This window comes from Leuresthes tenuis, unplaced genomic scaffold (assembly GCF_036924035.1).
Source record: "Leuresthes tenuis unplaced genomic scaffold, fLeuTen1.0.hap1 SCAF_13, whole genome shotgun sequence".
Classification (NCBI taxonomy): domain Eukaryota; kingdom Metazoa; phylum Chordata; class Actinopteri; order Atheriniformes; family Atherinopsidae; genus Leuresthes; species Leuresthes tenuis.
Genome location: NW_027325367.1, coordinates 11,098,364 through 11,113,024, shown reverse-complemented (window position 1 = coordinate 11,113,024; position 14,661 = coordinate 11,098,364). Strand labels below are relative to the sequence as shown.

The following is a 14,661-nucleotide window of genomic DNA, read 5'->3' as shown; positions in this document are numbered from 1 at the left end:
TGGAAACACGTGGTTTCAACCAAACAAAGACAACCTGAGATTTAGATATGACAAGAAAATGGAGCAACTGCATGTTTTCAGAAGCGAGTTGATGTTACATAAACTAAAAATGTGTTCAGCTGGAACGCCTCTGAAGTACCTCACTGTGTGCAACAGGAGAATTAATATGCAGGGGGGTGGAAGACTCTGTGGTTTATTTGACATTAAGATGGTTTTGGAGGTAACCAAAGTCTGGAACTGTGAATTTGTGTGCTTTCATTAAATGGCTGAGTGGAGTGTGTGAGCGTGTGAGAGGGAGATATGAGATGAGCGATCGAACAGCGCGTGCTGCTCCCTCACCGGTGTGCAGTACTCCACCATGGGGTAGTTGAGCTTGTGGCCCTTGGCGGTGCGCCCAGAAAAGAAGCAGCTCTGACAAACGTCATAGTTGAAATGCTTCAGACTGCGATACCTACAGAGACACACAAGGAGACAGAAGGAGGCGAAAAATGATGAAAGTTGAGGAAGTAGAGTCTGCAAATGTCACTTTCATGTCTTCAGGGGGTCTGCTTTTGTGTGTACGAACAAGTGAACACATATGCAGTCCTAGGACATGACTCATCTGGGGAGCCGGTGATTCAGACTATCACTCTCGCACAAAATCCCCCACACAGTCCTATTCTCGCACGCGCGCACGTACACAATATGCTGACAAAATGACAGATGGCTGGATTTCTACCAAAACACAACATGACAACAACTGTTGGGATGTTGTCCTCAGCAGCAGCTATAGCTACACTGCCATTTAACAGCTAAATTGAGACAGGAGCCATTCAGACATAATAGCTCGAGTCTTTTATCTTTCTCTCCTCTCAAGCTCTCCCCAAGGTTAGCTGACTGATGAGCTCCAAAAGAGAGCCATATATCAAAGGATGCAACAGTGCACATGACGGCACTAAGTCAAATATGCCATTAAGTACTGACAAGCAGCATATTACTATGAGGAGAGGGCGTTAAGTCACCTTCACTCTGGAAATGATGAGATGGCCCTGAATTAATTAGTTTACCCGCCAAACAATTTCTGTTAATTATGGAGCCTTTAATGTCTGGTGCTCTCAGGTGAAACCCCCGTATCTGTTAAAAAAGCTATTCAAGGTTTCCATAAAATGTGGTTTACAGTGTAATTTATCAAAAGAATGCCAATCTGAACAGTGAACAGTGAATGTGAAGGCATGATGAAATACATTTACCTATGGCCTTTATTTAATTACTGCTTTTGGCTAACTACATCACTTTCTCTGCTAGCTTAACAACTAGTTTTTGTGCACTTTTAGCCGCAACACATGGTGCTAAGCGACAGTGGAACAGCTAACCCAGGTTTAGGGGAGGCGTGCATTTTGTGGTCAGTTTAATCAGAATGCAACCAGCTATCAGTTTGCATAATTATTTCCCTCTTTCACACAAATGTGCTGCTAACTGAGATAAAAAGAAAAAAAATACATCTTTTAAAATCATTTAGCTATAATAAACCAATTAAAGCATTCTATTTGAAAAGTTTCGCTCTGCAAAAATGACCTTTAATGTGACATTTTCTAATAGCAACTGAGCTTTAATGACTTCCATTTACATGAATATGTAAATACAATGTACAGCAAGGACAAGTTTGCTTGAATAGATGGAAAATGGTGCATGTTTAATGTGGCTCAGTGGCTTTACAGGCCCTTTTATTTGTTTGTAGCTGCTAAGATTTGTCAAATATAATTGACACTTCTGGTCCCAGATTATCCACTAAGCTTGTAGCGCTCTGATGATGTCCTGTACCAAGGGTAAACCTGCAGACCCGTGTCTCCCTCTAAAAGCAAAAGGTACTCAAAGCAAATCATTTTCAACATAACCTCAACAAACCTGAGGATTTGCAGAAAAACATGGCAGATATGTCAACATTCCCTAAAACTGTTATATTTCAGCATTTGTAGCAGACAGAAACATTAAATAAAAACCATTCGAGAGCTTAAAGCCTCAGCTTTCATTCTTGATGGTCTGTGCCTGTCTTGAAATAAATACCCTTGTGTAAAAAAGGCTATATACTGTACTTACATCTTCTCTGTGGTCTTCATGGATTAAAAAACTCTTCTACTTAGAAGGAAAAAAAAATCTACGTGTAATATGCTTGGTGTCATGTCTCAAGACCACACAAAATGCCTGCTATGCATTTTTCCTTCCCTTTTCATTCTTGCTCGCTGCCTTTCCTTCCTACCGTCGTGCGCTCTCATCGATCAATGACACAACTTGGGATACGTGTACTTCATCAAATGTCTAAATGCGTTTCTGTTTCTGCTTGCAAGGCAAGGGGATCTGTAGGGGACAACGCTGCCACTCTGCTCCACTTAGCATGGTGTTATAACCGTCTTCAGGCACAGGAAAAAAGCTCTTTCCACTTCATGGGTCAGGAAAAAAACGAACTAACTAACCTGTTGCGACTGCATGAGCGTCACTTATCAAGAACAAGCTGAAAGAGAAGAAAGTTACAGGAGTGTGCGAGCTGTCACAGTATCAGACGGAAGTCTGCCGAAGGTTGTCTGCGAGGGCGCTTGGTGAACTTTGAGAATGCGGCGGGCGGCGGGTGTCCTGTACGTTTGTGAGCATCTGTTTTGTTCTAGTATGTGTGCATGCTTTGTTACAAAACCTTTTGGATGGTATTTAGTCAGTGGTGTATGAGCTGTTGACATTTAGATAAATAGCTGCCCTCCAGAGCAGATGTGCCCTTTATGTTCAACCAGGAGAGAACAACCCAAAACAGTGTCACATTTTGTGTATATATGTGCGTATCCTCTTACAAGCTGCAGACTAAGTCACCTCCTTTTTTTGCGCGCGCTCCTTGAATTCTAAAGCACTCTGATCAATGCTAAATATGGGAGAGATGTGAGCGTTCTTACCTGAAACCTACAATAGGACACTCCTTGCAGATGTTACACTTGGCCTGATGCTTCGCCGTCTCTGCAGCTGCCACTCTGTGCAGGACGGGAAGCCAAACCATAGACTGGGGCTCCAGGCGCATCCAGTCAACAAACTGCCGAGGCTCTAGCTCCACCTTATTGTGTACCTGAGCGTTAAAGACAAAAGGTCAAGCGTTAGGAGCCTTTAAATCTAAAGTTTATCAACCGTATGAAGTTTATGGTTTCTATAAAAGTTCAACAAAGGGAGCTGACAAACTGTGAAGGCACTTTTGCTGCACCAGATTAAAAACATGCGCAACAAAAATGAATAACAGGCTGTAGCTCTTTATTCATTACTGGAATCCTAATAAACATGCGGACACATTTAAGATGACTACATATATATTAAAGTGACAAGTCCCTGAGGTGCGTAATGGCTTTGAGTTGTGAACAGAGACTAAATAATTTTTACGAGCTCTTTATTCATGTTTACTGCTTGAATATCTTATAATAAACATCGATTGCTTTTAACACCCTCACTGGCCTTGTCCTACACGGCTGTAGCTGTATTGTTAGCCAACAGCCATGATGCTTTGAGCACATAGCTATGAAAAACTCCCAAACTCCTACTCTCAACTGATGCTTTAACTTTTGGAGGTGTTCCAGTTTATGTAACTTTTACAGTGCCAAACCTATTGTTTTATCCTGAGAAAGTTTTTTTTTTTTTGCTCTTCATGCGCCACTAATCTTATCAGCTATTGTATATGTGTATCAGTTAGTTTACTGATCTGCTTTAACTCAATCCAACATGAAATATTACCTGCAGTGATCACAAAATATTTTTCAACTGCAGATTATAATGAGGCACAAGCCAATACACGGTGTTTGAGGCATTGACGGGGCTGCTGTTACAGCTAAACATATCAAAGGCAACCTTTCCCGCATCCCTGACGCACAAAAAGGGCAGCGAATGCAACAAAGGGCAGAATACATTTGCAATAAAAGGAGAGAATTATCAAAAGGTACAGCATGTGCGCGTGTTCTCCTGATCCTTTTCCCAGGCTTATGGTATGAAAGACTTTGCAGCATCTCAGCTTCATTAGCATATCCCCCTGAAGATAAATTCATGCTTTGAAACAACCCAAACAGAGGCGAATTCCAACCCAAAAATTATAATCAGGGATTTACTGTTTAAATTAATATTCACAGCTGGCTCTCAAAAAACATCGGTTGGCAGTGAGATAAGATTAAATTATTTATACGAAATGTATTTGTAAAACTAATTATAGAAAAAAGTCGTAGCACCAAAAAAATGGGATGAAATATCTTTTCAGATCTATAGTTCTCTTCACTCAAGTTTTCGAATGTTCCCAGTGAAAGGTTGAGTTTCAGACTGCTAGTTCAGATAGGTTTGCCTTCTGAGGTTTAAATTACTCATCTGTAATATCTCTTCTTAAACATCGTTCTAACAGGAAAGCGTCGTCGGATATAACAGAGGATTTATGGAGTGAACACTACAAAACACTCAAGTTCAGAAGAAGAGTAGAAACAGATGTACCACAGCCAAAGTGTGTCCATACATACAAAAGCAGATATTCAGAGCATCTCACACAAAGTACAATCCCAACATTTCAGATCTTTGAACAAATATCAATCTCATTCTGAGCTCTTTTCCACCGTGCTCAACAACTTTGAAGAGAAGTAAATCTCACAAATGTTATTCTCTTTACTCCTACACCAGCTGGATTTATTACCTACCTCAAATCACCCAATTCAAATTAAGACATTTAATATAAAAATAAATTACTTTTCTGAAAACTGCAAAGATCCTTCTAATCAAAGCTGGGAGAAAAACTGCAGTCACTGCATTGGGATATATAGACATGCATGAAGACATGCAGTTTATCAGAAAGTAAACTGGCACTCCATCCAAATGATGGAAACACATTCAAATGTGTCTGTCCTCCCGTAGATCTTATTTCTGTAGAATTTTTTATAATAATCATCCTCTGTGATTTATGTGAATATGTTGGGGTGGAGATGTGAGGGCAGCAGGAGAGCACAGGACTGGTTAAAGGTGCTCAATCAAGTATCAAATCTCTCAATGCCTGAAAATCTTGAGAGGACTCTTATAGTCAGCCTGTGTAAATACACTGATTATGGTAACTGGTTAAACTGCATGTAAAGGGAATTACGTCTGCTTTTTTTAAAACGTGAAGTCGACTTTGACCCTCTGATTAAGAGGCGAGATTACCCCCAATAAATTCTTCCCTCTGACGACATTCAAATCCTCATCCCTTCAAATTTGACCTTCGCATGGACAATCTCACCCTCTGTCCTTTCACATATATTAGTCCCATCTTCACCTCCTCTCCCTCTTCCGTGCCATCTAATGGCAGAATTATGGCACTTACAGATTAATTACTTCCCGGCTGAAAGGATGACTGGATAGAGGGATGGATGGAGAAATGAAGGAGAGCAACAAAGGAACAGTGAAAGAGGCCAAATTTATGGCAGTGAGACTTGTTCATCACAGACCCATTAAACCAAATGGAGTGGGTGACTGCACTGTCACTGGCAGGGCAAACCGGTGCACAGGGTGGCACAGGGCTTTGCTCATCTATCTGTATGAATGTGTAAATGCAGGAGAGACAGTGAGAGATGAGGTGTGTGTGTGTGCCAAACGTGGTTGGATGGTTGAATGATTAATGAGCAACTGAACTACAGCTGACATAGAGATTCATGACCAGGTCCATGAGCAGTTTGTCTGTGCATGCGCGCATGTATGAGTAAATATAACATCAACACAGTGACAGTTTTTTTCTTGTACGTAGGTCTTTTTTTAAAATAGAAAACGGAGAGCGAGATGCACTTTAAAACCGACCCGCTTTGCTGTTATTGAAGGTGCAGTCCAGAAAATCAGTTAAATGCTTCAAATCTTAATGTTTGGCTCCCATTTATGACTTCTGAAACATGAGCCAGAGGAGAAACAGTGAAAAAAATAAATAAAACAGTGAAGCCCGGGGGGATGGAGACACCATTAAATGCTGGTAATGTCCAGAGATAAACCCAAGCAAAGCGGTTAACTGGCTGCAGTAAAATACTAAAGGACAGCCAGCAGAAGCCTGGAAGCCAGTTGAGGCTCCATGGTTGGTCAACAAAGCTTAAATATGGATAGAGGAGGTAGGAGAACCTAAAGAACTTAATGACAAGAAGCTTTTAGGAGATGCACTGAATCATTCAGTAGATAGGTGGAGTAGAGTCCTTGAAATAGAAATCTTAAAACTGAAATAGATTACAGGGTCGTTTTGTGTTTGTAAAAGACAAAAAAAAAAAATCCTTATCAGGTTTATTTTTGTGTAAGATAATGTAAAAAAAGTACTGTGAGAGAACGCAACAGATCTTTTGAGAAACCTTTGAACACTGCAGCCCACGAAGCTCTGAGACCTGAGGCCTGTACTAGCTTAAGTTTGACAAACTCAGGGTTATCTGCTCTTTCCTTTGGCTTAACGAAAGCCGACAAAAACAACAGCGAGTTTCACCACACTGGTAACTCACTAACAAACTGCAACTACAAACACATTCATGTTAAAAGGGTGGTGTTGGAGGACAGCTCTTAAAAGACACCTCCCATAAGAAGAACAAATGAGTAATCTAACAACACATTAAATGCCAAAAACAAAATGGGTGAAGCAGCCAAAGTCAGGAAGGAAAGCTGGTTAAAAACCACCCGTGGAAATGTGTTATCTAATAGACTAATTAATATTACTGTGACCTCATTAAGGCACGACTTGATCTGGATATAATTACTGTCCTATATAATCATTAAATATATGGAAGTGTTTTCTTACGGTGTCCACTTTTAGAGCAAATCCTTCATATATTGTATGGTTTCAGGAGCAAGTAAAGAACGAACACAAAAGCATAAATCAAATGATTTATGCTGAGTAAGCTTTCCTGCACAGGTCAGCATGAGTGGTCACACACTGCCAAACAGATAATCCATCCATCACATCATAAGATTAGGAAATTAATAGTTTAGATTCGTTAAATTAAAGTGTGTGTGTGACTACACTGATGTATGCATTTGATGTGCAGGTTCGTCTTCATCTTTCTGTGAACATACGTGCTGGAAGCAGCTGCGGACACTGGGCTCAATGTTGGACCCTCCGAATGCGGCCACCTCCCCCAACTGCCTCGGGATCTGGATGGCTTCGTGGAGCAGCAGACCGAGCTGTCTCTGGTCGCAAGTGTCGCCTGCTGATGCAACCTGGCTGAAAAGATCTGTGGAGGAGCGAGGGTGGGGTGAGGAAGAGGTAGAGAGGGGGAAAAAGGCAGAGCATGTGGGTGAATTCAAGAAGAATAGATGTACGTATAAATAGATGTAGAGGGAGAGAGTGCCGGTGTAGCTGCGAGTAGGAGTAAAAGTGTTGTGAAGTGTGTGTAGATGCGGGTGGGAGGTGGTAGGGAGGACACAGAAAGCACGAGGGAAACATATTCCTTTTTAATCTCGCTCTTAGTTCTTCCATGCTAGGCTTTATCCCTGTAATCTCTGCTTTTCCGCCTCCAACTGTCTTGCACTCCTCATGGAGATCGACAGACTTGTACTGGATGACGATGCCTACACCCCGTGACACATGTTGACATTTTTTTTCTGACAAGTCTTTGAAACATGACAGAGCTCATGTACAAAATGAGCAAAGAGAGGTTAATCCGGGGAGAGAGAGAAGATGGAAAAACGGACAGCGTGACAGGTCTTTCTGCTCCGCCTGCAGCTGTCTTTGATCTCCACGGGAAGCCGGGCGCTGATTCCAGCTTCTGTTATGCAAGTGTGTACACGTATGGCACATGCAAACACACTCCTATGGCCTCTGACTCATCAACACCTACATCTCTGTTTAAATACACTCTGCTGCGCAACTACATATGACATTTTCAACAGCCACCAAAAGAGCACCTGGTTAGGTATTTGTGCCATGCAGTGAGACTGTCTGCATGGAACTGACAGTCAATGAAACTCTAAAAGAGTCAGGGAGGAAGAATGCAATCAACCGTGCTTGATACCCTTCTCAAGCTAATAGAAACTGCCAGTGGAACGAATAGGCTCGGGGATAGGGTTCATGCCATGGCAAGAGTAGGGAAGGAAAAAGAGGAAAAGCGAGAGTAAGTAAGATAGGACAATGGACAAAGTGGAACTGTTAGATAGATGAACATTGGTGTGAGCAGTGGCAGCAAAGGAAGACAGACAGAGGGAGATAAAGTGACAGAGACAAAAAGCAGGAAGCCAGACTGACAAGTCTCCTCCCAGGGCAGCAAGCCTACACTCTCGCTCCTTAATCCTCAAAAAATAAATCAGAATGCATAATCAAATAAAGAACCGGGGAAACACGTAGGAGGTCTCTCATCCAATTAGACAAGCTGTTCCACAGCTCTTTTATTCTGACTGTGGGCTTGATTAATACTGCTGGGGTTACAGCAGTGTGGGTCGGACTTGCTGCAGACTGAAGTGCACATGCAGGCAGGGACAATGGTGTGTTTATGAACGTCTAACAAATACATCACCTACTCATTTCTACTCACATTTGTATTTCTCCTCCAAGTGTCCCTTAGAGAGGGAGAGCAAGCCGATCTTCATGGACAAGACGCGGATCTTCCCAGTGCGACCACTGCAGCCGGAGGAAATCACACATGAGAGCAGAGCGGTTAAGTCAGATTTCGTCTTAGTGCAAAGTTTTCTGAAAGAATACAGCTCGCACTGCATGCCACAGCAGTGACAGAAAATCATTACCAGCCTGGAAAGAGGGATTTTTGACTCATTGTGTGTGCACTGGTGTACATCTATGAATGTGAGAGATGGTGTGATTCTAATTAAATGTCCTGTGTACCCACAAACAGTGTTTACACCAGACAGGATGGTGGCATCTGTGCACACATGAGATTACACAAAGAGTGATGTACATTGATGCTGTTCACACTTGTGCAGCATATATTTGCAGATCTGCACATGGAATGTTTGCTCCCCGCTTAACGCACTACGCAACAGCAATCCGCATTTCCAGGGCGATCGGATGCAACATGCTAACAAGATCAAGATGCTTCGTATTTACAGTTTTTACAAATGCGATGCATTGTATATCGCGGCATATTTCAATTTGTAAACGAGAAGCACATGAGGAATCAAATGTTATCGTATTACAGGACTTTGTTGCATTCACTCCAAAAGCAAAGATGCCAGTGGCAATATACAACTAACTAACTTAGAAAAGCATATCGGTTGATCCATGATCTCCATCATGATTAGAGAACAGATTGCATACTCACGTGTCATAAACATTGAGCAGCCAGTTGAGACACATGTCAACGCAGAGAGGCACGTTAACCAGGTCTTTGTGCTCCTGCTCCAGGCCGTCATAAATGGACGTCAGGCAGTTGATGACGTCAGGGACGGAAAGCAGATGACCGTTGTTTGTGAGTTTGTGCTGCTCGAAAGTGTTCTGGGCGACACTGAGATCCAGCAGGTCCACTGCAGGCGGAGGGGTCAGGAGAGAGGAGAAGGAACAAGGAGACAGACAGGAGGAGAATGGGTAGAAATAAGTGAAGATGGGAGGGGTACAAAAGGAAGGTTAACAGTGACCAGGGGCAAAGTAACAAAGAGTGACAGAGGCCAGAAGGAAAAACAAGAGGAAGACAAAATCATTAGTCACCTCTCTCGCTTGTTCGCTGAGCTTTCAACAGCAGCAGCCCAGATTTTTCTAAGAATACCAACAAATCTACTCTGAAAAGAACAAGCAGCTCAAAATAGCGCAGACTCTTCATAGAAGCACATTAAAAAAAACTTGACAGATATTTTTGTATGAAATAGTTTGAAACCACCAAGTGGTTGCTTTCGCTGCGAAAACAGACAAATATGAACTGAAATATGAACATGTGGAAAATCGGAAAAGAAAGACAAACGGGGCAACATGCGTAACAGACTGAGAGCATACGACTTTCCTTTCATTTCATTTGTTCGGCTACATTTCCGAGGACACAAAAGGACTTATTGTTCACATCAAATCAATATTCATGCTTCATCGTGTTTGTACTGTACAGACAAAAAGAGAGAAATCTAACATCCTAATCGAGTTAAGATGAATATGTGCTGCATAAACACACGCAAAGACATGTAGATAAAACAAGCTAGAGGAAGTTATCATAAAATACAAGACGAGCTTTAGTATACTGAGTGTCTGAACACTAAGTATGCTTATTACTCTGTATAATGTTCACAAAATAGGCAAAAACTCTGCCATTAGTGGGAGACTATTTTTCCAATATAACATAAAGACTGAAACTGACATCAGATAACTAAAAGGAATCCCAATGTTCACGTAAATGCACACTTATTCCTGTTCCTGCCAAGGGGTAAATGAGACAATCAATACCACACTTCTATTTTTAGCAATCTGCTCAATATCAGAGTAGATCTGTCAGCTGATGAGTTTAGCAGTGAGCAGCTGGGCTTCCTCTGCCCAGAACGGTCACTAATTATGTTATTTCTTATTTATTCGCGTCAGCAAAATAAGCAGATACATTTAAACTCAGCAACTAGACTTCTACCGGCTCTTCTTGAAGTTTCTTGGAGAAGTTTCACCCGTCATCCAACAAGCTTCGTCGGTCCTGAGCTCTGAACTCAGAACAAAGGAGGCCTCTTGAGTGAGAGGTAAAACATCTTCAGCAACCAAGATGTTCTGCTGCTTTCTCTGTCTGCGGTTCCTTATAAAATGACTGCCGTTTTGTCTTTTTTTTTTTTTTTTTTTTAAAGGACGGCACCGCAGATACCAAAAATGTTAAGAATTAGCTTATGATAGTCAAGAGAGATGCCATTTTTTTTATGTTAATTTATGGAAACGCTTCTCTCATTCCCTCTCCTCACTTCTGCCTCCTCTCAGAGTCCCGAGACAACACTAATTACTGGGGTAATTCACACGAATCGGGCACAGCAAGGCAGCCGTGCTATCAGATGCTATCAATAAAGCAAAACTTTCCTTCTCTCCCGCTTTGTCGTTACATGCAGCTGAGAAGGCTGTGGCACATTAGCGTTATGCCATGCAAGCTCATTTGTGCTTTTCGAGCCTCCTGGCACAGACTTAACCCAATTAGCCGTTTCATAGTATCCCTGTCACACTTGCATGTGTGTGCCGTCCCCTGTCGTGCGAACACACCAACATTCGCACAGCCACACACACAGGTCTCCAACCACAGGGATCCAGGCTAGAGACGAATAAGTGCAGCTCCCTCTGCTGTACCCGTGTGCGTTTGTATGGGCGCTTTTTGCACCATCGCTGTTCTAATCTAATGGAGGAAATTGAATTGCAGTGTCTCGTATCAAACTCACTCGGGCTGATGCATTACCGTCACAAACGCACACGTGCTCAGAGAAGCAATCTGAGATGGAGAACTAAAGCGCCTGAATCATTCACACTCATTAACAACTAACAAACAGAAGAAAACACTGATATCCACAATTACTCAATTACACAGGGCTGTACAGGGCTGCACACACACCTGTACTTTCGTAGTTTGTTTCACACACACAAACACACAAACAGCAGGGTGTAAACGAGCAGTGCTTGCTCACAGTATTTTGTTGCATTAATAATGTCAACAGCTGGATAATAGTTATCATTAGTCATCATTATTACACTGTGCTGACTCCAAATAGCTGCAACCACGCTGGCTGAAACCTCGCAAAGGGGGAGAGGGAGTCTACATGCACCTGCAGTGAGTGGATTTGTGTTTGTACATGAGGTTTGGAGCCACCTGTGATTGTAGGACATAGCCACCTTCATCAAAGCTTCCATTTCAAAGGGACAAAGCTGCAACTCTCATGTTTCGAATAAAGCAAACAGCCTAAAAAATCCTATCTGTGCACTCCAAATAAGGCTATATTCAACAGGCTTAACACAAGCACGAGTTATGACTGTGTGTGGACGCCATCACACACACACATATTTATGCAGCAGGGGTAATTTTAAAGCCAAAATATTCTTGGCCCCCATGCTGCTCTGGCACAGCATCTGGCAAAGTTTCAAATCATTACTGCATCCTCTCAACATCAAAAGAAGCAGGTCACGGCTGTAGATACTAAAGGTGCATGTGAGTGCGTGCGTGGCTTACTTACAGCACAGTGCTTTCTGTAGTCGGCGGATCTTCATGGCTGTTCGGTATGCTGAGAATCTCACATTGTTCAAGTCCGCTTCAGGCGGGGAAAGAGACAGGGAGATGAAAGGTAAATAGACAATGAGAAAATGGAGGCAGAAGATCAGAAAACACAAAGTAACAGAAATCCGCCTGGAGGGCAACACAAGCAGGACCGGATTCTGCACTGAAATCTGACTCCTGCTAGTGATCATCTACGGAGGAAGGGGTGCTAATGTGGACGGTATAATTAGGTCAGAGAGTTCCGTCTCCGAGGGGCCGGTGCTATTTGTTGATCTGCTGGCCTACAGCAGACGCTCCCAAAGTTTCACAGGTTATTACTAATCAGGCTGCTCATTAAAGAACAGTCATACTGGCTCTCCCACAGCGACACAGACATGAATACGGACACGGACGTGGAGAAGGAAAGAAGCAGATCAGCAATTGTCAGAGGGTTAAATAAAAAGACTAGTATGTACACGGCTGTACATACTCCGGGGCAAATATCCTATCTTGTTGATTTCTGAAGTGGAAAGAAATAAACAAAGCCCCCTGCAGCAGACATCTAAATGTGTTGTTTTTTTAACTGCTTTGAACTGCCTTAAATGAACATTTTTATTTCATTGACTTGCCTTCAAAAACACTTTCGTGACAACTGATTCTTTCGATTTGTGATTAAGGAATTTTTAACCACTCTTGCATGCAAATAAATTCAAGCTCTGAGATATTTTTAGGCTGTGTTCACAGCTAAAATAGAACTGTCTTCAGATCTTCAACCAGGATAAAGTCAGAGGGTCTGTAAAGGCCCGTCCAAATGTTTCAGCCTGTGTTTCTTTTAATGGCTAAAAGTGGATTTTGGGATGTGTTTGGCATCCTGTTGTGGAAGCAAACTTCCTCTTTTTTTAGGCTGACAGTACACACATCAATCCACTGACATCCTCTTTAGACAGCCTGTGCCTGTTCTTTTTCATTTTAACTTCAGTCCACAGCAATGGCTGAAACAGCTCTCTGGTTTATCCTCATGCTACTTAGCAGGCTTTTCACCATCTTTTGTGATGATGTTGCAGCTAAAACTCTGAAGACGACTCCTCTGTGTAAACTCTGTTTGTGTTCAACTGTGGACTGCCACTCACATAAACTGTTTTCTTCTTGATTTATTTTTTAAACTTTAAGTTTTTCTGCTCACTTCAACAGTTCTCCTTAATAGCTCCATTGTCTTAATGTCTTATAATAGACTCCCTCTTGTTGTGTAGCCATTCATTTTCTTCTGTAGTTGCTTCGAGGAGACAATAAAGTCTGAAGAGACAAAGAATTAATCTTCACCTGCCTTAAAGTCTGGCACCTTGCTGTATTTGTTCGGTGTTGATGCAGTGGTTTGTTGTAACATGTTCAACATTCAGGTTCTGTAAAACATTGTGTGATGTGAGACACTCACGACCTAAAGTCACCATGTGTTATAGTGCGTTTTGTACCTAGTGATTGGTAGAGCTCTGTCATCTTTGGATGATCCCAGCAGGTAGACTGTGTCTGGTGACTGAAAAACAAGATACAAACAAGATAACAGTTAGACTCAGTTAGAAGCTCAAAGCGCAATTTGAGAGACAAACAAAACGGCCTTCAAACACACGCAAATACTTCTACATTTCCAAGGCTTGTCACAAATGAAAAATAAGTTAACTCAAGAACAGACAAGACAAGTTTGAACACAAAATCACACACAACAAAAGCACAAGTTGACTCAAAAACCCTGGCAGAAAGGACACACACATGGAACTGTAAACAAGTTAACAACACTCCTGCAATCGCTCTTTGGCGTTTGCCAACACTGATGATGATTTTATTGGCAGCTCTATTGTCACAGGACAGGACAGCGGCTACTTTCCAACAAACCGAACACAGATATCATAAAAGAACTGAACGAAACAGCATCAAACACACAAGACACATTCTGTGAATCTTCATCTCTTCACCACGGGGTGCCTTTTCAAACGCCATGGGGACAAGAAAATGAGGAGTTTCAAGTCTCTATTCACACTTCTGCTTCAGACTCTCACAAACAAACACACACACACACACATCACAACACAAACCAGATCTACAGAAAAATCAACAAAGGAAAAAAAGCACACGGAAATAACGATCAAACACTTCACATACATGGGACAGGGAGGAATGAATTCATTTTTTTCTCAAGCTGCAGCTGTCAATCAGAGCATCTATTTGAGCTGTGCCGGCTGTGACATGGCTCGTGTGTATATATTTCATGAAGGCACCTGGCTGTCAGGAGCCACACTCAGATCTGTGTGCAATGTTTTGAGAGGTATTCTGGAAAGGGGGGGGGGGCGGGTTTTGAAATGCAGAGGCTCCCCTGTGGAAACTGAAATGGCTCGCGCTCTGCTGACAGCCGGCAGGAAGTCAAGTCAAAGAGCAGCTGTGGATGGCATAAGCTCTCCTCGTATGCAGATGTTCATCACTATTCAGCAGCTGCACAGACTGATAGTCTCTTTCACAACTGAGCAGCCCCCCCCCACCCCTGCACTGAGGACCCACAAAGAGCTCGACTGTA

At 42.3% G+C, this 14,661-nt stretch overlaps 1 protein-coding gene across 8 annotated transcripts in view; it reads right to left on the bottom strand.

Moving 5' to 3' along the window:
* utrn (utrophin) overlaps positions 1 to 14,661 on the bottom strand; it is a 152,697-nt gene that overhangs the window by 27,484 nt on the left and 110,552 nt on the right. For all 8 annotated transcript variants that reach the window (XM_072361730.1, XM_072361728.1, XM_072361729.1 and 5 more), the window contains 7 exons: positions 13,568 to 13,629; positions 12,079 to 12,153; positions 9,237 to 9,438; positions 8,496 to 8,581; positions 7,042 to 7,199; positions 2,916 to 3,082; positions 340 to 451 (listed from right to left, as the gene is read on the bottom strand). In XM_072361730.1, coding sequence (XP_072217831.1) covers positions 340 to 451; positions 2,916 to 3,082; positions 7,042 to 7,199; positions 8,496 to 8,581; positions 9,237 to 9,438; positions 12,079 to 12,153; positions 13,568 to 13,629 — 862 coding nt within the window. The remainder of the gene's footprint in view (positions 1 to 339; positions 452 to 2,915; positions 3,083 to 7,041; positions 7,200 to 8,495; positions 8,582 to 9,236; positions 9,439 to 12,078; positions 12,154 to 13,567; positions 13,630 to 14,661) is intronic.